Genomic DNA, 24,606 nt, shown 5'->3' with positions numbered 1-24,606 from the left:
TCATATTAATATCCTATGCTGCATCTTCTCTGCCTTCTTACCAGATAGGGAGCAAGAAGTGATTAAATGCAGGCCAGTGGGATTCGTGAAGTAGTCAAGAGCATTAAACAGTAACATAACAATCGTGGTGTAGGAGATGAGGTGAGAAAAATAGAAAAGTGTAGGTGTACAGACTACTGCTTTCACATTAGCAGACCATGTGACTCTTAGTGGCTGATCAAGCACAAATTTCACACACAAAATTGGTAGTTACAGCAGTATGTGTGTGGGGGGGAGGGGGGGGGGGGCGCAGCACCGTGCACGTACGTCCAGGTGCTCTCCTATATTGTTGTGTCACCATTCTGTACTGGCTCTGCAGCCTTTCATACCATAATGAATCAGGGTATTTTTGTTGCATTTGCTGCCAGATCCATTAATTGATGCAACAATATTTGGGTAGTCGAGTCAACTGTCTTTGTCACATGAAACACTGCTATTGAGCTCAATTGATCTAATAGAGGAAGAGATACACAGTTCCACATATAGAGACCAAAGAGATAACAACATGTGTGCCAGAAGCTGTCAGCCCTGCCTATATTTCAATGTATATTCCTACATGATGTATCACTGGTGAATATTTTCAAGAATGATGTATGTATCAAAAGGAAAAATTCAACTGATAAAACTAATAAATTGCGATACAGGAATGTTGGCAACTGCTTACCTTCAGAAACACATACAGTAAAATTGAAAGTAACACACTGCTTGACTTCTGGAACTAATAGTTCCTTTCTTGGGGAGGAGTAGACATAGGTTGGGGAAGGTTTAAGAGATAGGGCAAGACACCAGGATGAGAGAGACCCATCTTTAGTAGATAGGTGAACCCTTCTCATCATGGGTCTGAATGTCTTGCCCTTCCTTTCACACCTATTCATCACCCCGTCAAGGAAGGAACTATTTGTTTCAAAAGGTAGGTAATGTGTCATATTTTCTTTTATTTGCGAGTTACTTAGGCACAAAGGAGATGACTCACCGCAAGGCAGAAGTGCTGTGCTGTTGATAGGTACACAAACAAAAGGTACAGTGCTTTGCTAGCTTTCAGAATGAACTTCCTTCTTCACACTTGTAAGAAAAACATGCGTGCGCGCTCGCGCGCACACACACACACACACGCACACACACACATCTTCCTACACTGTGCTCAGTCGACAGCACACTCACTCAGATGCACATGCCTGTCTGTCTCCCTACATTGTGCTCAGTTGACTGTGTGTGGCCGGCCGCGGTGGTCTCGCGGTTCTAGGCGCGCAGTCCGGAACCGTGCGACTGCTACGGTCGCAGGTTCGAATCCTGCCTCGGGCATGGATGTGTGTGATGTCCTTAGGTTAGTTAGGTTTAAGTAGTTCTAAGTTCTAGGGGACTTATGACCACAGCAGTTGAGTCCCATAGTGCTCAGAGCCATTTGAACCATTTTTGACTGTGTGTGTGTGCGTGTGCGTGTGTGTGTGTGTGTGTGTTTTTGTGTGTGTGCATGTGCGCGTGTGCGTGCACACACGTTTTTCCTGTTGTTGTTGTTGTTGTCTTCAGTCCTGAGACTGGTTTGATGCAGCTCTCCATGCTACCAAGCTTCTTCATCTCCCAGTACTTACTGCAACCTACATCCTTCTGAATCTGTTTTTCCTACAAGCTTGAAAAAGGAAGCTCACTCCAAAAGCTAGCAAAGCTCTGTGCCTTTTGCTTGTGTACCTATCGACGACCCAACACTTATGCCTTTTGATGAGTTGTCTCCTTTATTCCTAAATAATTTGTAATTCTCAGTCAGAACTTTTTGTACATTGTTACTTTTATTTGTGTCTATCAGCAGTACTACACATTTGCCTCCTGAAGGTATGTACTGGCTGCATTGCTATAAAAAATGTTGCAACCCCTTTTGCAGACAAAGTAAAGAGTGTTGTTGTTGATGTATTTCAAAATGGAGTTCCTCATCATGCTTGACAAAAGTTAGTAAGGTTACCTACTAGTTTAATTTAATTTGACTAGTTAAGGGTAAATATGACAGCAGTGATCCACAAGCACTGAACTTCTGCATTGAGGGCCTGTGTTTAGTACCGGATAGGGATGCAGAGTTTCCTTTGTTTCAGCAGGACAGCACTGGGTCTACTCAGGCTGCTGCATAATGAGTACTGGGAATCTTTCCTGAGGGTAAAAGATTGGGCTTTCCACCCGCCCCCTCCTCACACTTCAGAAAAGAAAGGCTGCCCTCTGTCTGCCGTCAGACCAATAGCCCAGTCTCAGGCTTGTGCTACAGATTTTACCTTTACCTAAGCATACCCTCTCAATAACAAGCAACTATCTGCTTACCATAGCATTTCATTGTGCTCCTTTATTTTAGGAGTGCTTTGCCCCCACAGGGAGGGGGAAGGAACTATTTCACAATTTAGATAACTGATATATTTTTGTTTAATTTTCTGGCATGTTGCGGAGGAAGATATTCTCTACTAAGTATATCCCTTGTAACATTTGCACAACATATGAAGTTGTCTGCAGTTTGAAATGTACGACACTTTTATTATTAGAGTGAAGTAATTTAATGTACATTTATGTTTCTGGACTTTCAAAATGGTTGTTAATTTCTGTTCAGGCATTTCTGATGCTGGAGAGTGGAGCAAGTGCTGTCAATGCTTGCACAGAAGCTATTATGATTCTAGAAGACTCACCTCTTACAAATGCCGGTCTTGGATCGAACTGCACGTGGGATGGTGATGTTGAATGTGATGCTAGTGTGATGGATGGACATTCATTACAACAAGGAGCTGTTGGTGCTGTCAGTGGTGTAAAAAACCCTGTCTGTCTAGCACGCAACCTGTGTATGGAACGTAGTGAACGTTTGTCAATGGGGCTTATCCCACCAAGGTGATGTAAAGTTTTGATACGATTTTTTGTGTATGTTTATTGCTTTCCAAGATCTTTGCATATATATTGCGATATAATTACAATTGACTAAACAATGGAAAATCCAGGATTGATTGTAACAATATTATGAAAAGGAAAGTTGCTACTCATGCTATAGCATCATGATATAGCAGAGGTGCTGAGTCTCTCTCTCACACACACACACACACACACACACACACACACAGAGAGAGAGAGAGAGAGAGAGAGAGAGAGAGAGAGTGTCTGTCATCTATTGTTGATGAAGGCCTTACAGGCCAAAAAATTTATTTGGTACTTTTTGTTGTACTTACCTGTGACTCAGCATCTCTGCTGTATGGTGAATTACAGTTGACTGATTTGCAAACATGTTGAGACATCACTCCCTTCCACCTGAACTTAGTCAGTGTCTGTGGTACAGGAATTAGTGCATTGTTTCTTTCCTTGCCACTATAGGGGTTTATTTGATACTTGCCCAAAATGTGTTAACAAAGTGCTATGTGTGTACTAGGATTGGAGCAGGTTATAAAATATAAGTGCAGCGTTTTACAACAGCATTACCTTATTTGGTCATGCAATAAAATACTGTCATAAAAAATATTTTACTAAGGCACTGCTGAATAGCATCAGAACTTTGAAATAGAATCACATTAAATCACCTAAAGCCGCTAAGTGTCACAATGTCATTCTCAAGTTAGCGTGAACACATCATATCGAGTGCATAAATGGAGTTATCTAAGTTTGTGATATTATCATGCAGATGGTGTAATATCTCTTACAAGAATAATGTAGGTGATATCGGGATGAAGTAGTGAAAGCAGCAGAGGATCAAGTAGGTAAGACAAGGGCTAGTAGAAATCCTTGGGTAACAGAAGGAATATTGAATTTAAATGATGAAAGGAGAAAATATAAAAATGCAGTAAATGAAGCAGGCAACTTCTCAAAAATGAGATCAACAGGAAGTGCAAAATGGCTAAGCAGGGATGGCTAGAGGACAAATGTAAAGATGTAGAGGTTTATCTCACTAGGGGTAAGATAGGTACTGCCTACAGGAAAATTAAAGAGACCTTTGGAGAAAAGGTTTGGATTCCGTAGAAATATTGGAACACGTTAGGCAATACTGACTCAACGACTTATCTTAGAAGAAAGATTAAGGAAAGGCAAATCTACATTTCTAGCATTTGTAGACTTAGAGAAAGCTTTTAACAATGTTGACTGGAATACTCTCTTTCAAATTCTAAAGGTGGCAGGGGTAAAATACAGGGAGCGAAAGGCTATTTACAATTTGTACAGAAATCAGATGGCAGTTATAAGAGTCGAGGGGCATGAAAGGGAAGCAGTGGTTGGGAAGCGAGTGAGATAGGGTTGTAGCCTCTCCCCGATGTTATTCAATCTGTATATTGAGCAAGCAGTAAAGGAAACAAAAGAAAAATTCAGAGTAGGTATTAAAATCTATGGAGAAGAAATAAAAACTTTGAGGTTTGCCGATGACATTGCAATTCTGTCAGAGACAGCAACGGACTTGGAAGAGCAGTTGAACGGAGTGGACAGTGTCTTGAAAAGAGGATATAAGATGCACATCAACAAAAGCAAAATGAGGATAATGGAATGTAGTCAAATTAAGTCGGGTGATGCTGAGGGAATTAGATTAGGAAATGAGACACTTAAAGTAGTAAAGTAGTTTTGCTATTTGGGGAGCAAAATAACTGATGATGGTCGAAGTAGAGAAGATATAAAATGTAGACTGGCAATGGCAAGGAAAGCGTTTCTGAAGAAGAGAAATTTGTTAACATCGAGTATAGATTTAAGTGTCAGGAAGTCGTTTCTGAAAGTATTTGTATGGAGTGTGGCCATGTATGGAAGTGAAACATGGATGATAAATAGTTTGGACAAGAAGAGAATAGAAGCTTTCGAAATGTGGTGCTACAGAAGAATACTGAAGATTAGATGGGTAGATCACATAACTAATGAGGAGGTATTGAACAGAATTGGGGAGAAGAGGAGTTTGTGGCACAACTTGACAAGAAGAAGGGACCGTATGGTAGGACATGTTCTGTGGCATCAAGGGATCACAAATTTAGCATTGGAGGGTAAAAATTGTAGAGGGAGACCAACAGATGAATACACTAAGCAGATTCAAAAGGATGTAGGTTACAGTAAGTACTGGGAGATGAAGAAGCTTGCACAGGGTAGAGTAGCATGTAGAGCTGCATCAAACCAGTCTCAGGACTGAAGACCACAACAAAAACAACAACACCACCATGATAATGATAGAGATGATATGGAGTGGAGGCCATCACCACAACAACAATAATATTAATAACAATGGTAATAGTAATATAATAACAACAATAATAATAATCACTTTATTCAGTATCAAATGATAAAAGGATATTTTTCTGAATTTGCCAGTTCGTCAAAAGTCTATATGTATTGTGCATACATTATTTTACAACATACTGTGATGTAAGTAGACACGTTCACATAGCAATTTGATTGTAGATAATGTAGAAAACATTTCAGCTTAAGAACTAACATTTATCCTACATTATTTGTTTAAGAAGTGATGAAAAACAGAAACTGAATATTAAGTAATTATATTAAATGATTGTAAGGTTCATGTCTGAAGCCTATGTAAAATTTTCTTTATTCTGTGCAAAGCTGATACTCATAACATGAGCAGTGTGGATTGCAATCAAGGTCTGTATCAGGGAGAGACATGACTGAACTCAGCTGTGCATTGGCAAAGACTCAATCCGGGATATAGTAGGTTTCTGTGGTACAGTGTTGTTCTAAGGCTGTGACAAGAAAAGAATTAGAATTTGTTTCGAGTTTGAAAACTGTGTACATAGTCATTACATATGTGACTTCCATTTCATATGTTGGTGTGTTCTAAATTATAGCACCTTCCTCATTTGGTAGTGTAGGAACTGGTGTGTGCTACTTGTATTTTACAGACTTATGACTTGCATTATTTGAAAAGTTTATATAGTTTGAATTTCATGGCAAATGGATAAGGTGAATGCTGCCATTTTTAAGGCTGATTGTAGTGAAAAGAGCATGTTACATGCACTATCTGATGAAAAGTATGTGGACACCTGTTAATGGACATTAATATGGGTTATTTCTACCGGGAATATGGAAGTGTTCGATTCCACCCGTCTGCTTTGACCCATGACATCATCAATATGGCAGAAATGGCTATTCTAATTGTCTCCAATATGGCGCCTATGATATCACTGCATACACATGGCAACAAACCCGAAAATACGTATAAATAAGACAATAACATCTCCCTCCAAAAATACACTCAAACTAACGGGGCAACCATGGGTGATTTGGGGTTTTAGGGTGGGGACAAGCTAAATATAACAGTAAAAAAAGACTCCACAATCCCAAAACACACAAGATGACAAACAAAAAAAAAAAAAAAAATTGCAAAATCTACAGGAATTGGACACTTCCCTTGACCTATATAGGTTAATGGCAGCTGACGATATCAAAACACCAACGCCTACAGCAAAAACTATGGAAATTGGAATCAGACATTTCCCTTGACTACAGCTGATTGTACCAAAATACCTATACGTACATATAAAAATAGGAATCGGTCATTTCCCTTGACCTATATAGGTCGATTATAACTACTGATATGAAAAAACCAACGCCTACAACTACGAAAAACAAAACCAAAACCACAACACCTCAAAAATTAAAAACTCAAACATCCTTATGTAAATTAAAACACATTCAATACACAATAAATACACAAAACATTACTACTCAAGAAAAATAGACCCAAAAAAACAATTACTTACCACCAACAAATTTCGGCCGGCCATCCCACACACACACACACACACACACAGACAGAGGACGCCATCAAACACAAGATGACATCTACAAACACAACCAACTCAAACTCCGCGCCGTAATGACGTCAAACACCACAACACTCTTATGTCGTGGGTCAAAGCAGACGGGTGGAATCGGACACTTCCGTTGACCCGTGTCTACCATATCCTTTATGATTGTTTGAAATCTGTTGTGGACATTTTCAGTGAAGTGTCTGAATGCCTGTGAAGGAATGGCAGCCAATTTGTCCTCAAGAACCGAAATCAGAGAAAGTAATGATGTTGGACACTGGTGTTTGGAGTGAAGTCGTCATTCTAACTTGTCCTAAAGTAGTTCCATGTATTTCAGATCAGGACTCAAGGCAAACCACTCCATTTCAGAAATGTTATTGTCCACAAACCATTGCCTCACATTTGCTGCTTTGACAAGTTACATAGTCATGGTGGTGGAATGTGAAGTGTCTGTTATTCATCTCATAACATACAGATGTAAGAGAGATATGTACTGATGTGCAAGAGATACGTCAACGTTACAATTCAATATTTGAAATTTTGTCACGCTTACAGTATTACTTGGTGAAGGATTTACTTATATAAAATTTGTCAAACTTACAATATTACTTACGGAGGAATTTATACAAGGTTCTTTCTAATGCTTTTGTATAATTTACATCCGCTATAACTAGCATAAAGTTTTATTCGACTTAATGGACCCAGCTCCTTCATCCTTCATTAAATCTTCCACCGAGTAGTAGGTCTTTCAATTAGAAAATCGTGCAACTTGCTTTTTAAAACATTTAGCTTCATGTTCATTATGTTGCACCCCTTTATTCTGTTGTGTTGTGGCTATATACTGAGGAGTCTGAGCAAACAATTTTAAGAAATGTGAGGTGAAAATAAAGTTTTCTTTATGTCTTGTGTTGTACGAGTGTTCAATATTTTTTTTTAAATCAGCTCTTCTGCGTAGGAAAAGAATCACCTCAAAGGTGTATAAGGAAGGGACAGCTATATTTTTAGGTCTTTAAATAATGGTCGAATGATGCCCACGGCTATGTTGTGCACATGTTACAAATGATTCTTTTTTGCCACTTTAAAATTTCTGTAATGTTTCCCGGGTTTTCCCAAATATTATGCCATATCTAATAACAGATTCAAAGTAGATTCCTGGAGTCCATATGAGTGGCACTATCTAAAATTTCCATTGCAAATGCAAGGCTGTTTAACATATTTGATAGATATTCTATATTTGGATTCCAACTCAGATTTCTGTCTTAAGTTTATTCCTAGGAACCTGACTGTGTCAAGTTCTTCCATTTTTTGATTATTGTGAGTGATACAGATTTCTTCAGTTTTTGACTGAACTCATCATGTGGGTTTTTGATATGTTTAGACTTAAGCCATTTAGATTGAACCACATTTCTGAGTTATTTAACGTATTCATGACACACTGTGGTATATTGTCAGAATTTTCATTTTCAATTAGGGCAGAAGTATCATCTGCAAACAAGTTAGATGAGTATTAGTATTTATATTGAGAGGCAGGACATTTACATAGAACAGTAATAAAATTGGTCCCGATTGAACCTTGAACACCTTGTGACACAGTTTTCCACTCTGAACAGTAATCTGCTCCATTTGATGTGATTATTGCCCTTTGTTCCCTCTCCGTGAGACATGATTCAAACCATTCAAAGCAGTATCCCAATTCCATACCTATTGAGTTTGAAAAGCAGCAGGACATGGTTTACAGAGTCGAATGCTTTTTTAAGATCACAGAATATACCTGCAACCTTAGCTTTCCTATCAGATGATAAACTAATTTTTTCATGAACTCATTTATCGCATCTACATTGTTTTTACCTTGTTGGAAGCCAAATTGGTTATTTAAAATGATACCATACTCTGTGATGATGCTTTATATCTCTAAGGCAGCAATTTTCTCGAATATTTTTGATATGACTTGTAGTATAGAAATGGGGCGATAATTTCCCATATCATCTTTTGAACCTTTTCTAAACAATGGTTTTACTTCTGCATATTTCAAGGGATCAGTGAAGTACAAACAGTCATCATCTCTGAACTCCTCCTCTACTGTACTCAGTACACAATGCTATAAAAAGTGTTCATATCATTCTGTATCAAGTATTCCCCTAAGTGCAATAAGTCAATCACAACTGAACTGTAATAAACGCCTCCATATCATAAAACTGCGTGTCCTCCGTACTTCACTGTTGGCACTACACGTGACGGCAGGTAACATACTCGAGGCATTCGCCTTGTATCGGATTACCACAGGGTATAGTGTGATTCATCATTCCCAGTCACTCATTTCCAGTCGTGTACTGTTCAGTGATCTTGCTATTTACACCACCACAAGCTTCACTTAACATTGACTACAGAAATCTGTGGTTTATGAGGGGCTGCTCAATGATTGTATGCCAATCTTTTTAATTCCCTATGCTTGGTCATTGTGCTACCTGGACTGCTGATAGCACTTTATAACTCACAAGTGATTCCTTCCAGTAATTTCATGTGATTTTTTACAACAACCTTCCACAATGCACTAAGCTCCCTGTTGGATAGTACATTAGGTCTGCCTGTTCTTGGTTGTTGCTGTTGCAGTTTCTTTGCATTTCCACTTTACAATCACATCACCAACAGCCGACTTTGGCAGTCTTAGAAGGGTTGAAATGTCTGTGATGGTCACACAGCATCCGATGACTAGTCCATGTTCGAAGTGACCAAGGTCTTGTGACCGACCCATTCCACTATTACTGCTGCTCTGCTGACAACACAATACTTCCACCTTTCATTATACTGGTAAGTGGGCCTCTTGTGACATCTAGTGGTGAATTCTGCATTGCATAAGGGTGTCCGGATTCTTTTGATCAGATTGTGTCCATGTTACAGTGTGTAAAACTTTTGAACTAGCCATATCTTTATCACCACCAAATGTATAACAGAAATAGAAAATAAGTTTCTATATCTCATTGCTGTATAGATTCTTCTTACAGGCACCAACAGCATTAGATTAACTTACCTGTGTCTGACCAGTAGCAGAGTTGTTATGTAAGTCATCAGCCTCAAGGTTTGTTTGAAGCAGTTACACTTTCCTGTTGCTTGCTAGATGTTCTTTTCATTTGAGCATAGCTGCTGCATCCTAGAGCACTGACAGTCCACCATGTATACTCTTATCTATGCGTGCTATGTTATTCTTTCCATCCACCATCCTTTCAATTACAGTTTTCAGATATTATTTATCTTTTAATATGTGCCCAACCATTTTATCTCTCCAATTAATATGTTCTAAATGATGCATGGGATGCTGGGTGACAGTCCACTTGATCATCAGTAGCCTCTTGTACTGACACATTTCAAAGGTTTCTAACTGCTTAATTTCCATTTTCTAAGTTGTTCTTGTTTCACACCCACACAGAGCTGTCCTCCAAATGTAGCTTTCCGTGAACATAAAACAGTTCTGCACAGGTTCCAGCAAATGATGGACAGGCTGAAAGAAATTACAGAAAAGAAGTATTTGTCAAAAAGATGATATAATAGATGCCACTGAGTGCTCCTATCAGTCTTAAACAGTAATTAAAAAGTGGCTCTGATTAAAGGTTTCAGAGAGAAGTGACACTGGTGTTCTGCGTTCCTGCCAGCAGAGGTAAACCAAATAAAAGTATAAATTAGATTGGGATAAGTTAATCCATTTAGATCTTGTTTATAATAAAACACAATTAATAGAGGAGGCAACAGTAGTGAGGAAAACAGAAATTATAGAGTTAAAGGACAGACCAGGGAGATTGTTGGGAATACAGGGTGGGTCAAAAAGGACTTTACATATATGGAATGCTATAGAAATATATTAAGATAATGTACAGAATCGGTAGATGTGTCATTTTGAACCAAACAACTTCAAATTTGATTCACAAAGTGCTTCAGCACCCCATTCTACCACCAGGAGCACCAGTGCCGTGCACAGATAAAATGGCTACTTTCACTGTTACGGAGCATTCTCACTTTTTGATTTCATGAAACGAACTCTGCAACAACTATTCAGTGTAAATTTCACACTGAAAACACTAAAGAACCTCCAATCAGGCCAACAATTTACAAATCGAATCTACACTGCTGTTGTACAAGTTACGCCCAATTTGCTGCAACAAGTGTGGGTAGAAAATGATTACCGGTGGGATGTTTGCTGCAACACAGATGGTAGTTGCATCAAAACGAAATGACACTTAACACTTTCATGTGAAACTTGAGGTTGTTTGCTACAAAATGACACATGTACTGATTCTGTAAGTTATCTCAATAAATTTCTACATCATTCCAAAGTTGTAAAGGCCTTTTTGATTGACTGTGTACAGGTGAGTTCTAATTATACTGACCTATGAATATATAATGCAATCATAAAGTTGTGCACGTGAAAATAATGTGTCTCTATATAGGAATTACATTGGATTGCATTTGTTCAGTCGGCCACAGTAAGATAGCACCACAGGTATTACCAACAATAAACGAAAATACCGATGTAACTGATACAGGTTACATGATTTCTGTATTATTGCACAGTTCATTCATTGATAAATACATCATTTTCCCAAAAGCAATTAGTTTTTCTTTTCGAACCATATTTTGCCAGTCTTCACTATGCTTGTATTGCAGACACAATTCATAGGAAATATCCAAATGCCACAGTGAAGTTCAGTAAAAATGAGATAAATCACCCATTTCAAGGATTGTGGATCAGTTACATGTGAAAAGAGAACTGGAAGACTGATTGTTTTGATAGTTGCTAAACTGGCTGAGGTAAGGGATGTGTTGCTGTGTTCAACTTCAAAATGTTTGACCAATTTTTCAGTTTCTTAATTTCATACAAAGGGCTTTAAAAGTGAAGCAGAAGTTAAAACTTCATGCATATCATGTTCATAGTGTGCAGGAACAGAAAAGAAGAGTGTTTAACATGCTGGTTTCAGTCATTTGTTGATATTCGTGGAACTACAGAACTGGACCATGTGTCTTTCACTGAATAGGAGTGGTTTCTGTCAATGGATACATGAATAGTTTAAACACAAGAACTTTGTCAACCAGAAAGACACCTGCTTTTTGTGAAAACACATTGCACTGTCAGAAAATTGGAGTGTGATAAGTCGTATTGTGTCTTAGCACAGAGGGCTCTAATGAAACAACTCATTTCTCGAGTAAATCTCTTGGTGATTGAATCATCCCTAAAGGAAAATGCCACCCCCCCCCCCTTCCTCCCCCATGTTCTACTGATTTAAAGTCTCCAGAATTCAGTTGGACCGTCTTAAGTAAGAGTCTTTATGGACAGGCTGCTCATATTGGTGGATTACCTTGTACATACACAACTAATACTTACAGAATAATAATATAGGGAAATATAATAGTAAAAGAAAGACACAAATATACAATGAACAAAAACCGAAGTGCAATTCTTCTTTATTTACAGGATTTCATTTAATGTGTTTGAGGTGAGGGATGTTTATTACTAATTTATGGCCCTCTTCTATGATGCTGCCACTATGAGTCCATACATTTTCAAACCATATTGCAAGATGGTGATGGTTAACAATTTTAATCTTTCAAGTGTGAGTTCTTCCTTGGCAGTAATTTCAGTATTGGCAAGTTTTGTTTTCTGACTAAACACATCTTCTCTTTTTTTGGTATGACACAAATTTTATGTTATGGGTATAGGTTTCACAGCTCCCGGTTGTCTGCATCCTAATTCATGGCTTTTGGCAGTATCACCTGTATGCCAGCATTCTCATGTGCAGTCATTACAAACAAATCATTGGTGTGTATCTTATCTCTCTTTGCCACCTCAAACAAGAGCAAGCTATCCTTATCTGATATTGATCTCTTTCAGCAGTGACAGTCAACAATTTATTTCCTAAATCAACAGACCTTTTTTTTTTTAATTCAGACAAACACTTCCTTAAAAATCAAATTTCAACAATAATGTGTCTGATTGTTCCTGAATTTGTCATAACTGCAGCAGTTACCACACTTGTATACCTGTACAATATCCAGAACCAAGATGCTACCTGCCACTGGTGGCTTTGTGTCTGCATTACCATATGTCATATTCAGAAATGTGCTATGTTCAGTTTCAAAATGAACTGTTACAGTTCTTTCCATATTTTAATATTTTCTAGTTTTTTTCCATAAATTGTAATGATGTATTTGGCCTGATACATTTTGTTGGTATTTACACAGTTGTCATCCCGTGTGAAATCAATCAATGGTCTGGTTCTTGACTTCTCAGATTTTGATAATTTTTTGTACACTGATATTCATTGTTATCTACATGAAAAATTCTAAATTAAAATTTCTTGTCCCTTTCATTTTTGAGTTATTAATTTTTAAAGTTTCGAAAATTGTGTGATTCTTTTGTCAAGTTTTGAAACCTTACAGTGACCATATATTAAAAAAAACTCTAAGTCATATATAGACTTAACAGACTTAAAATTAATACAATTTTATTTAGTTTCTTGTAAGTTTTAAAGATATGCAGTAATTGATAATATTCTCTAAAGTGCTGAATTTTTCCAAACAAAATATGTTTTTAATTTTTTAAATTTCTAATTAAAGTATTTTTTTGACAGAACGATATAATAGTGGGAACATATTAAAATAAATTTTATTGTACTGGTAAACACAGGATACTGGGTGCAGTCTATATGGCTTTAAACTTATAACCAAGTTGCAAGGGAAAACTTAAATGTCAAAAATGAAATAAAGTCATCAAGTCATTATTTTTTATTTGGTGACAATTTATTACATTATTAGATTTATATTTACATTCAGATTTTACTTTCCCCATTTTTAACAGTGGAAACAATTTTAACACAGACCATAACAACAGATGCTCTGTAAAGCACATGAATAATTTACTTAACTGTACCTTTATTTTACACATACATTAATATTATCAATTAAACATTGGTGTTGCTGTTACTGAATGTTATTGTTTAAATGCTCTGCAATGTGAAATTTTCTAGTGTTCTTCAGCAAGAAAAACTTTATGGTCATCCAATCACAATCTTATTACAAACTAAGATAGTCTAATTTATTGCAGTCTTCTTTTAAACGACATAGTCTTGTCCTCTCAGGTAATAATGACATATTACTAATAGAAAAACACATTTTTCCCAATACAATATGATAAGCCTTTCGCATCTCTTCAGCTGATAGTTCATGTGTTCTTCCAGTGGCAGTACTGGGGCTTAGTTTAAAAAGTATGATGTTTTCCTGGAACAGACCATTTATCTATAATTAATTCTTGGGTATGAAAAAGGAGGAGCTTGTTCACAAAGCTGCACAAATACAAGGTTTACTATTTCTTTCACATCTCTTGATAGCACAGAAGTCATCCACCATTTGTTGTCATAAGCACAATCAACAAATCCTATATCTGTTCAAAAGCATTTCATCTGCATCAGGATCTACTTGAATTTTATGAGCATCAAAGTCCTTAAAATGAGAAACACCATTGGTTTAACTTTGCTTATAGGAATAAATACATGATGCTTACAAGCCTCTGTTACTGCTAGAGCCTCGCAGAATTGTTCTGCTGAGCTGCTTTATTTCTGCTGCTTGTCCATCATTTGTGACTGTTGAAATATTTTTCTTTAACCTAGTCAGATAATTGGAAGAGAGTTAATATTTGAAATGTGTCATGCAGGCATAGCAGATTAACATGAATGATAAGAAAACCGTAATTTATTAAGACATTCTATATGAATATCCTCAAGTGACAATGTGGCAGAAGTGTGATGGTGTCATAATTTGAAATGCTTAATTGCCCAGTAATGTAAGAAAAAGATAGAATGCTACATGCAGTAAAGATGACATTAAGTTGCAGACAGGTACAATTGAAAGACACTTACACCTTCACTTTTGATCCCATCCTTCAAGTGAAACACACACACACACACACACACACACACACACACACACACACACACATTCATTTAAACAAGCAAGTCCACCTCATGCACACATGACCACCATCTCTGGCAGCTCGGACTAGAAGGCATTCTGATCAAGTGTCTGGAAATGGCTGTCATGTTTGCATGAGATGTGCTCATGTGCTTTTGTGTGTGTGTGTGTGTGTGTGTGTGTGTGTGTGTGTGTGTTGTGTGTGTGTTCCATTTTGTGATAAAGGCTGTGGCTGAAGTGTTAGTCTCTTTTAATTGTGCCTGTCTGAAACTTAATGTGTCATCCTTACGGTAAGTAGCACTCTTACCTTTTCCGTACACTTTTGATATTCCAACCTGAACTTTCCACTGTTTAATCATTCAGTAAAACGTTATATGACAAGCACAGTGACAGTGCTTGGTATGTGTCATATTCCAACATGTTTCTCTCAGTGTTTCATTGTATGATTGAGCATTTAAATCATGACACCATTGCTTTTCTTCCACCTTGTCACCACCTTGTGCTTAATGAGTTGTACGTGTGTGCAGTAACCTTCTCCCCTTTCCCACTCCAGTGCTCTGCTAATTTTATCTCAACAATTCATCTCTACTGCATCAATAGATATGAATGTTTTTGTTTAATCATATACTGATAATATATTTTTTCCATTGTTCTCTAAACATAAACTCCTATATAAATGAAAAAGACATAAGATCCATTACATTATTTATGTTAAATTGTTATTTGGCATGGTTTACTACATTTTTAATTTGATAAACCAAAGTGTGTGTAATTAGTAAGCAATAATTACATTTTAGCTTTAGTTTTATGAATTGGCCTGCAAACTTTGTGCAGTTGTGATACAGCTGATAATGAAAATTGCGGTCAAATAAAATTTATTTCATTGTGAAATTAGGCACACACGTTAACAAATAAAGCATGACTGATGTGCAATTTTTTAGCATTAAAATGTTTCCAATTTTAAAATTTCATCAGTTTAAAGCAAGCTTGATTTGGGAAAATGTATACTTTTGGTGAGGTTGCTGAAGTAGCAAATGTTTTTAAAGCTTACGAGAAATTGTGGAAAAAAACATAAATTTCTGCTCAGTAGATCCAATAGTTCTTGAGATATGACCATTTTAAGTATTCAAAACATGACAAAAATCACACAATTTTGAAAAAGGAAATTAATAATTCAAGAAATGAAGTTTGAAAAAAAAAAAAAAAAACTTTAATTTTGGATTTTACCTTACTCTAATGTATAGAATAAAAAGACAAGCTGCAAAATTCTATAGCATGTTGGTTCAAATGTATTTTTTTATTTGTTGGTTTTACAAATAAAGACCCAATAATGCTTTGCTGCTTTGTAATTGCTTGATAACCTCAGATTCATTTTCATCACGTAAAACATAAACTGCTTATCTGTGCTGAAGTTGAGGCTTCAATCCTTTCCAGTATGCTCGTTGGAGATAGTGCCCGTGCCCATGCTGCAAAAGTGGGTGTTGAGCTTGTGCCTCCAGAAGCTCTTGTCACAGGTATTGTATAATTGTATAAGTTATGTATGGCCAAGAATAATGTATGTGTGATAAATATTGACATATAGGGGATTATATGTGTGAGAGTAACTTTATAAAGCCTTGCTTACTTTACATGGTTATTGAGTTTGCAGTACTATGATTGGCTTATCGACTATATTGTAATATACTTTGAGCACTGAGAACTTCTAGAGAAGTTAATATTGCCTTTTGTTACAGCGGAACAACAGAGAAGGTATAATAAATACAAGAGAAGAGTAACAATTGCTCCAGAAGATCAGATGGAGGTAAACAACATTAAAGTGCTTTTTCATTGGAGCTAGGTCTTCAGAAAAATACCTATCAGATTTTAATATGTAATGTGTCACGTAGGTACCAAAGACCAGATTTTTTTTTTGCAGGATACTGGAGCTGAATGGGAACCTGCACGTTTAGATACTGTTGGAGCAGTGTGTGTAGATTTTCAAGGGCATGTTGCTGCAGCGTGTTCAAGTGGAGGTATCATGCTCAAAAGCAAGGGTCGGGTTGGACAGGTCTGTAAGCACTCTTAATTCGAAAATATAACAATGAAAACAATCAATTTTTGACAAAATAATTTAATTGGATAGGTAAAAATCTACTCACCACGTGGCAGCAGAACATAAACATAAAAGAAGATTTAATTAGGCCAGCTTTTGAAGCCAATGGCTCCTTGTTCAGGCAGGAAGCTTGAAGGGGAAGGGAGAAGGGTTAAAGAGAAAGACTGGAGAGTTCTAGGAAAAGGAGATTTCAGAAAAGTCACCCAGAACTGCAAGTCAGGGGAGACTTACCGTATAGGATCCCATGCAGTAACTCTCCCCTGACCAGTGGTTCTGGGTGACTTTCCTGAAATCTACCCCTTTTCCTAGACCTCTCCAGCCCTTTTCCTGCACCATGTGCCTGAAGGAGGAGCCACTCGTCTGAAAGCTAGCCTAATTACAACCTTCTTTAATGTGCGTGTTTTGCTGCCGCTTTTGACCACCCACTTTACTATACAGGGGTAATATTCATGTGGATATAAGTTTTGGTTTTAAGCTAACCCATTGTCTTGCATTTCAGGACACCACATAGCAGCAGCTAGTTTTCTGAAAGTAACATTTTGGTTGAAAATCACAGTTGTAATCCTCAAAACAAGAGACTTGAAGTGTTACAATGTTTCAGAATGTTATAACAACTAACAAGGCCAACATCTTTTGTCACAAATATAGCCCTGTCAACAATGATCAAAAAATGTGTCCTGGGGGAAACAGTCAAGTGTGCAAATTTTTGTACTGTTGTACTGAGTGTTATGAACAACATACTAAAAATCCTGACTGACTTATGTGAGCGTGGGGATGGGGAGAGGCACACGTAAAAAAGACTTTCTTAGGTTTTTCTTGAATATTGTGGAAACTGCAGCATTTAGTGAAAACATTTCCCAGTACAAAATTAAATTACATTAAATTCCGTACAAGAAAAGGTCGTATTCATTTTTTTCTCTACAATTAATAGTTCTGTGTTGCAGGGGATGGAAAGATCTCAGTTATTAAAAATAGTTAAATGAAGTGAGTTAAGAACAAATATTAAATGTGCGTACAATATCTAAGTGCAGCAGAGCTGTCTTAAGGGATGAATTGTGTTCTGGGAGTGTAACAGGCTGGAAAGGCGGGGGTGGAGATCAGAAGTGTGAGGAAAGGGAAGTCAACAGATTGTGGTCATGCACTTCTCACCTTGATAGGTCTGCAAAATGAAGAGTGAGCAGACCCAGGACATTTCACAAAGTTATACCAACACCTCTGCAGCCCAGCTCCATTGGTGAGGGTGTTTACTTTCCACTTAGTGTTTTATTACTTCAGTGAATATAGATATGAGTTGCTATTAATACAAATGCAAGAAAAGCATATGTACAGATTCTATGTAAATCTCCGCACACTGCTAAAAGGGAAATTGATTGTTAGTCATACTTTATGACAGTCGTAGCATTCTTCAAAGAAAGGCAACTTCACCACCATGAGCACTGTTCCCTTTTCAGTGTATAGACAGCCTGTTTCTCACCACCATGTCCTCCACAGTTCTCTTGTGTAAGTAGATGAAATAACTTCACTGAGCTTGGGTTAATATAGTGGAGTTAGTTACATGTTCCTTAAATCATTTGAATGATTCTTTTATCGAAGTGATGTGGAATGAGTCAATTTACAGAATATGTATATGTGACTAGTGTCAACATTATGAACACATTATTGTTTTAGTCCTACTCATGCAACTATGCTTAAAACAAGTTGTTGTTGTTGTTGTTTTTCCTGGCTACCAGATTTTAAGAAGAAATGAATGGAATAGAAGGAAAATTGCCCAGGAGAAATGATGTTGAATTAGATTTAAAATGTGCTGTGCTACCTGTCAGACACTTTATATTATTGGGCAAATGATCAAAAAATTTTGTTGATACATATTGAATTCCTTTCTGAGCCACTGGCAACATCAATACTGAGTAATAAGTCATTTTTTCCCACTGGTGTTGTAGGTATGGACATCACTGTTCTCCTCAAATTGTGATGGATTATTAATGAAGAATTTCATTAGCAAATATATGTATTGTGGCATAGTTAAAATGCCTAGCTCCTTGAAGAGGTGCCTACATTACATCTGTGGGTGAACACCACATATTATTCTTACTGATCACTTTTGTGCAATCAATGCTTGCTTTCTAAGTAGTGTGTTACACCAGAAAAATATTCTATGAGTCATTATTGAGTGGAAATATGCAAAATATATCAGAAAAATGATACTTCTGATCCCGAGATTAGCAATTATACGAAGAACAAAAGTAGCTGAAAGTAATTATTTGAGAAGCTCAGTAATATTTTTCTTACAGTTCAAGTTTCCATTAATATGTACACCCAAACATTTATAGCATTCTACCCTGTTTACTGACTCTTGCTTTTGTGCTACATCAGTTGTTTATATAACTCTATTTGTTGTACAGAACTGAATATAGTGTGTTTTTTCAAAATTTGGGGAGAGTCCATTTTCTGAGAATCACTTTATAATTCTTTGGAAAATATCATTTACCATCTCTTCCATAGCTTTTCCTTTTATTGGCTTTATTATAGTACTGGCATCCCCTGCAAAAGCATCAATTCTGCGTGTTGATTGTTAAGTGGAAAGTCATTCACATGCATAAGCAATAGGAGCGGGTCCAAAATTGAACAGGACTCCCTTTGTGGTTTCTCCCCAGTCATTAAAATTTTCTATCCTTCCAACATTGTTTGAATTATTCAGCACAACCTTTTGCATTCCGCACAAAACTTGAGTTTTTCTAGGAAAGTAACATGATCTAAACACCTTGAAAGGATCACAGGAAATTCCAGCTGGCAATATTTTATAATTTAAGGTTTGTAATAACTAGCATTCTCAGTCCAGCAACCTTTTGGAATCAAAACTGTGATGTACTAAGTAAATTGTTGACAGTTAAGTGTGAGACTGCTCTTGACTATATTACATTTTTGGATATTTTGCAAAAATATGTCAGTAAGCAAATTAGGTGATAATTGTTTAAGTCTCTCGGTGATAATTGTTTAAGTCTCTCTCATCACCTTTCTTATGACGAGGTTTAACAATTGCATATTTTAACTTGTCTGGAAAAATTCCTTGTGCTGGTAAGGCACTGCAGATATAATTAAGGACACTACTTATTAAGTTGGAACAACTCAGAATTCTGGTCAGCACCATATGAGCTCTTGCTTTTTTAGAGTTCTACTTATTTCATTGAAGGATGTTGGTCCTACTTCTAGTTGCTTCAGGTTTTTTCGAATGACATATTTTTGATGCCACATTTAGAAAGTGATTCTTAAAAGTATCTGCAACTTGTGAATTATCAGTCACATAATTGTCATTTAATTGAATTGTTATGGTAACTTGTACATTAACTAGCTGTCCTTTCTCCCATTTGACAGTATCGCATATAGTTTTAATCTTGTTATCTGTATTATTTATTTCAATTAGGACGTGCGTGCTTCTGAATGTTTTAAAGACTTACCTTGAAATACTACAGTATTTTTTGTGGCATGCAGATAATGTCAGATCTTGTCTTATTCTGGCCTTTATATAAATTTCCCTTTTGCTCTTACCTGATATTTTAATTCCCTTTGTTATCCATGGCTTACCTCTTTTTTAATTGATCTTCTGGATAAATTTTGGAAAGCAGCTTTCAGACATTAACACAAATTTACTATAGAATACATTGAACTTGACATTAGCATCTTGTTCTATCCCTTATGTATTTTTATTCATTAAGTATTTACAGTTGTCCATTGATCTTTTATGTAAAATACATTTCTATAAACAATGGCCAAGAAGTGCTTAATTTGTGAGTGTGATGTTGTCAGTGACCTCGTAGTGTTGGTGTGGAGGGTATTGGATTCGTAGATTTGGCATCTCGTTGCTGTCTGTTGTTGGCAGTGAATTTTAAATCCATGTAACTGTGTTGTAGTCAATTTGTGATGCATTATGAATGACCAGAAACTTACTGCATTTTTTCACCATTAATTGTGCATTGGTAGGCTGCACAAATTTTGTCCATTTAGGAATTACCGGAAATTGTAGATCGAGCTGCACTTATTGGAGCCACTTACCCCACTTACCATGCATTCGCAGTATATCCTGTAAGGTGTTTCTGATGGAATAGGACTGATTATGTTTAAGCCTACAACAATAATCTGCTGTAATGCATTGCTTGACTTGTGTTGAAATATCTGAAGTCCCCTAACATCTCGATGACCTATTCCATTACAGAGGAAGCCAATTTAAGGCTCTGGACCTCTTCAGATGGTGGAGATCTGTGGCTGGGATGATGCATGTGATACCCTGCAGCTGCATAAAATATTCCAGCCATTGATAGTGGAGACAATGAAATCAATGTTGTCGAATACATGTTGACAGCATGTTACACTTAGGGCAAGCTCTTCAGTGTGGTAAACAGTTGACAGCTCCAGACATTCACTTTTTTTTACATAATAGCTCAATTAACAGCTGCAAATAAATACCTAACCCTTAACTGGTATCATACAATTTTGTAACATAGTTGGTAACATGATGTCTGTCAGACTCCTGAAGCTTACAATTGAATTATACAATGTTCTTTTTACTTATTGGTTGTTTATTGTTCTCAACTAGTTACAACATGCATTTTCATACATATGAAAGTGAAACCACTGCAAAATATTAATAATCAAGAAAAAAATACAGACAATATATAAGTGATGTTACAAAAATGTGGACTATCGTATGTTTTCAAAAATTTAGAAATAAAACTTTTAGCTATTAATCTATGCTATGCCTGTCTCTCATACACAACTAAGAAATAGAAACAAAATCACTCAAAAATTTCAAGAACAAGTTCACATTTTAATGTTAGCTTTCATAGTTCTAGAGGTCACAATGTAGGCACTATATAAGTCTGCGTCCTGGTGCCTGTCTTACACACAATATTTAATGCGTACTTTGCTGGTTTTCTGGTCAGCTACTTCCAAAATCAACATCATCTATTGAAAGACACAAGCATTTCATCATTACAATTAGTGCAGCCTAGGAAGTAACACTTCTGACTGTTCGCAGTAAATGTGTTAAAAACGTTTGACACTGCGGCAGTCATATTTTATATTTTTTCCTTTCATCCCTGTTGTCTGGGTTCCCAAATCTAAGAATTCTCAATATGAACAAAAACCTGTTCTCATAGTATTGTGAAAAACGTTAACGTCCTCTTCCATTCACTGAGGAAATTTGTCTGTGAATTCGTTGCCAGATTTGGAGAATTCTTTAGCTGAAAGCTCAATAAAATGAAATATCACACACAAGACATGGTGGTACTTTCATTTTACTGATTTTATTGTTTGATCATGGTTGAATCTCATTCATAACCTCTTGAGTAAAATGCAGACCCCATGCGTTTTCAGCATCTGGATTCTTACCAAAGGCATTAGCCCTAAGTTGCAGACCAGGAATCTACAACAAAATATTATGTTGTCTTGTTCTCTCACTAGTTGATGGTTACGTTTTCCTCCATTTGAAGCACTTTCCCCTACCGCAAAAGTAGGAATCATGGTGATACGACTTTTCTCCTTAGATCATATTTATCTGTCCGTTATGTTCCAAGTTCCATCATCATCATCATGCGCTTCCCGCATTGAATTTGTGTCATCATCACTTTCTGTGTCATATCTGGATCAGTATCACTGTCATCAAAAATGTCATTCATCATTTCTTCCAAATACATTCTGATGTATGGTTCACTTACTCTCAGAACTGATTGAGGATAAGCAGACTGTTCAGGCTGTTCTGAATGGTGAGATGGATTTGGAAGAGATTCTGTATTGTGCAAATTAATTATAAGGGGTGTTCAAAAAGAAGCAAGCCAGAGGCATAATTACAGAAACCAGTACCTGTATGTTAGAAGTATTGACCCTGGCTGTTGAGGAGACACTTGTCCCACTGTGATACAAAGTGGTGAATGGCTGTCTCTCAAAATTCCCAAGGCTGCGATGTTAACCAGTTCCACACAGACAGCTGAGCGTGAATCTGAAAGGTTATGCTGACATTCTTCTTTGGCCAAGATGGCCCCCTTCTTATTCACTTCCTGCAGCACAGGACAACAGTGAATGCCCAGCTTTACTCGCAAACCTTGACCACCCTTCGCCAAGTGATCAAATCAAAACAACCAGGCAATCTCACCTGGGGGGGGTCATTCTGCTCCATGACGATGCATAGCCTCATATGGCCAACATAGTCGCAGCACTCCTGCAGAAATTCAAATGAGAGGTTCTCGGCCACCTTCCATACAGTACGGAACTCTCTCCCTGTGATTACGCCATTTTTGGTCCCCCCCCCCCTTCCTCTGAGGGGCAAACGATTCATCTCAGATGATGGCGTCCAGCTGTATGTGCAGAACTGGTTAACATCACAGCCCCAGGAATTTTATGAGACAGCTGTTCACCGCCTTGTGTCACAGTGGGACAAGTGTCTCAACAGCCAGGGTCAATACTTCTAACATACAGGTACTGGTTTCTGCATTTATGCCTCCAGCTTGTTTCTTTTTGAACACCCCTTACACAAGACACTGTACATAGTAACTATAATATATTACACCCTAATTATCGCAATAAACACAAAATGTTGATAAACATGCCTGTTGAAAAATAATCACACAACTGGCATCATACGTCTGCCAGACATTGCGGCAGTTTTACCATAGTTTTACAATGACACCCCACATTCACAGCAACAAGCCAGCACTCCACCTGAAATGTACATGGAGGAAAAAAGGTGAAATGATCCCAGATGGGTAGGTGATGACTATCAGGAAGGTTGACAACTATCTCACAGATGTATGATACCAGTTAAGGGTTAATAAACTGAAAATCACTATATAAATGTGAGCACAGTGAAGTTAATTTGTCCACACACATGAGACAAATAAGCAGGAAATACTGAATAGTCTGTCCGTAAACTGAAAAGTGAGCAGCACTCATTTTGGGGCAATTTTCCTCTCCCGGAAGACCACTACAGCTGTCATACAGGATGACTAAGAATCAATATCCCTCTGGGATTGTAGAACAGTGCACAGAGATTTACATAGATTCTGTCCATGTGTATTTCTTGTATTAGTATTATTAGCAACAACAATAAAAGGAAATGTAGATTGCTACTCACCATAAAGATGACACGTTGAGTTGCAGACAGGCACAACGAAAAGACATTATGATCTGATTTTCTGGAGTTGACAGTTATGTGTGTGTGTGAGGTGTGCTTGCTTGTTTGCTTTTCCTTTTCTGAAGAAGGCTTTGGATGAGAGCTAATGTGTAAGTGTGTTTTCGTTGTGCTTGTCTTCAACTCAGTGTATCATCTTTACATATTGTTGATATTCCAACCTGGAGTATTATTAGTAATTCATATTTGTATCCCATGTAGTGTTAACTCTGTTTGTGAAAAGTGAGCACCCCCGGGCATGTATGCACACTGCTTTGCCAGTGACTCATAAGGGGAGCTGCAGGTCGGTATAACTTCATGAAATACCATGCATAGCTTTCTTGGAATAGTGAGGTAGAGAGAATGGGGAACTTTCTGCTTGCTCTTCATTTTGTACGACCACAATCCAGTGACCTACCTTTCCTCACACTTTTAACCTCTACCCCTGCCTTTTCACCCTGTTACACCTCCAGAACATAATTTATCCCTTAACATGGTTCTACTGCACTTATATATGGTATAGACATGTAATATTTATTCTTAAGTCTCATTACTTAACAATATACATTGATTTTGTATGGTTAAAACACTATTTTAAATAGTCTCTCATTTTCCATTCCATGCAA

At 37.2% G+C, this 24,606-nt stretch overlaps 1 protein-coding gene across 2 annotated transcripts in view; it reads left to right on the top strand.

Annotated features, from left to right (window-relative positions):
* The window catches only part of LOC126236238 (threonine aspartase 1), a 51,844-nt gene that overhangs the window by 6,188 nt on the left and 21,050 nt on the right, over nt 1-24,606 (top strand). For both annotated transcript variants that reach the window (XM_049945380.1, XM_049945379.1), the window contains 4 exons: nt 2,621-2,892; nt 16,164-16,243; nt 16,463-16,530; nt 16,645-16,776. In XM_049945380.1, the coding sequence (XP_049801337.1) occupies nt 2,630-2,892; nt 16,164-16,243; nt 16,463-16,530; nt 16,645-16,776 (543 nt within the window). In that variant the 5' untranslated portion in view covers nt 2,621-2,629. The remainder of the gene's footprint in view (nt 1-2,620; nt 2,893-16,163; nt 16,244-16,462; nt 16,531-16,644; nt 16,777-24,606) is intronic.

This window comes from Schistocerca nitens, chromosome 2, assembly GCF_023898315.1.
Source record: "Schistocerca nitens isolate TAMUIC-IGC-003100 chromosome 2, iqSchNite1.1, whole genome shotgun sequence".
In the NCBI taxonomy this organism is placed as follows: Eukaryota; Metazoa; Arthropoda; class Insecta; order Orthoptera; family Acrididae; genus Schistocerca; species Schistocerca nitens.
This window is presented reverse-complemented; position numbering and strand designations above follow the sequence as displayed.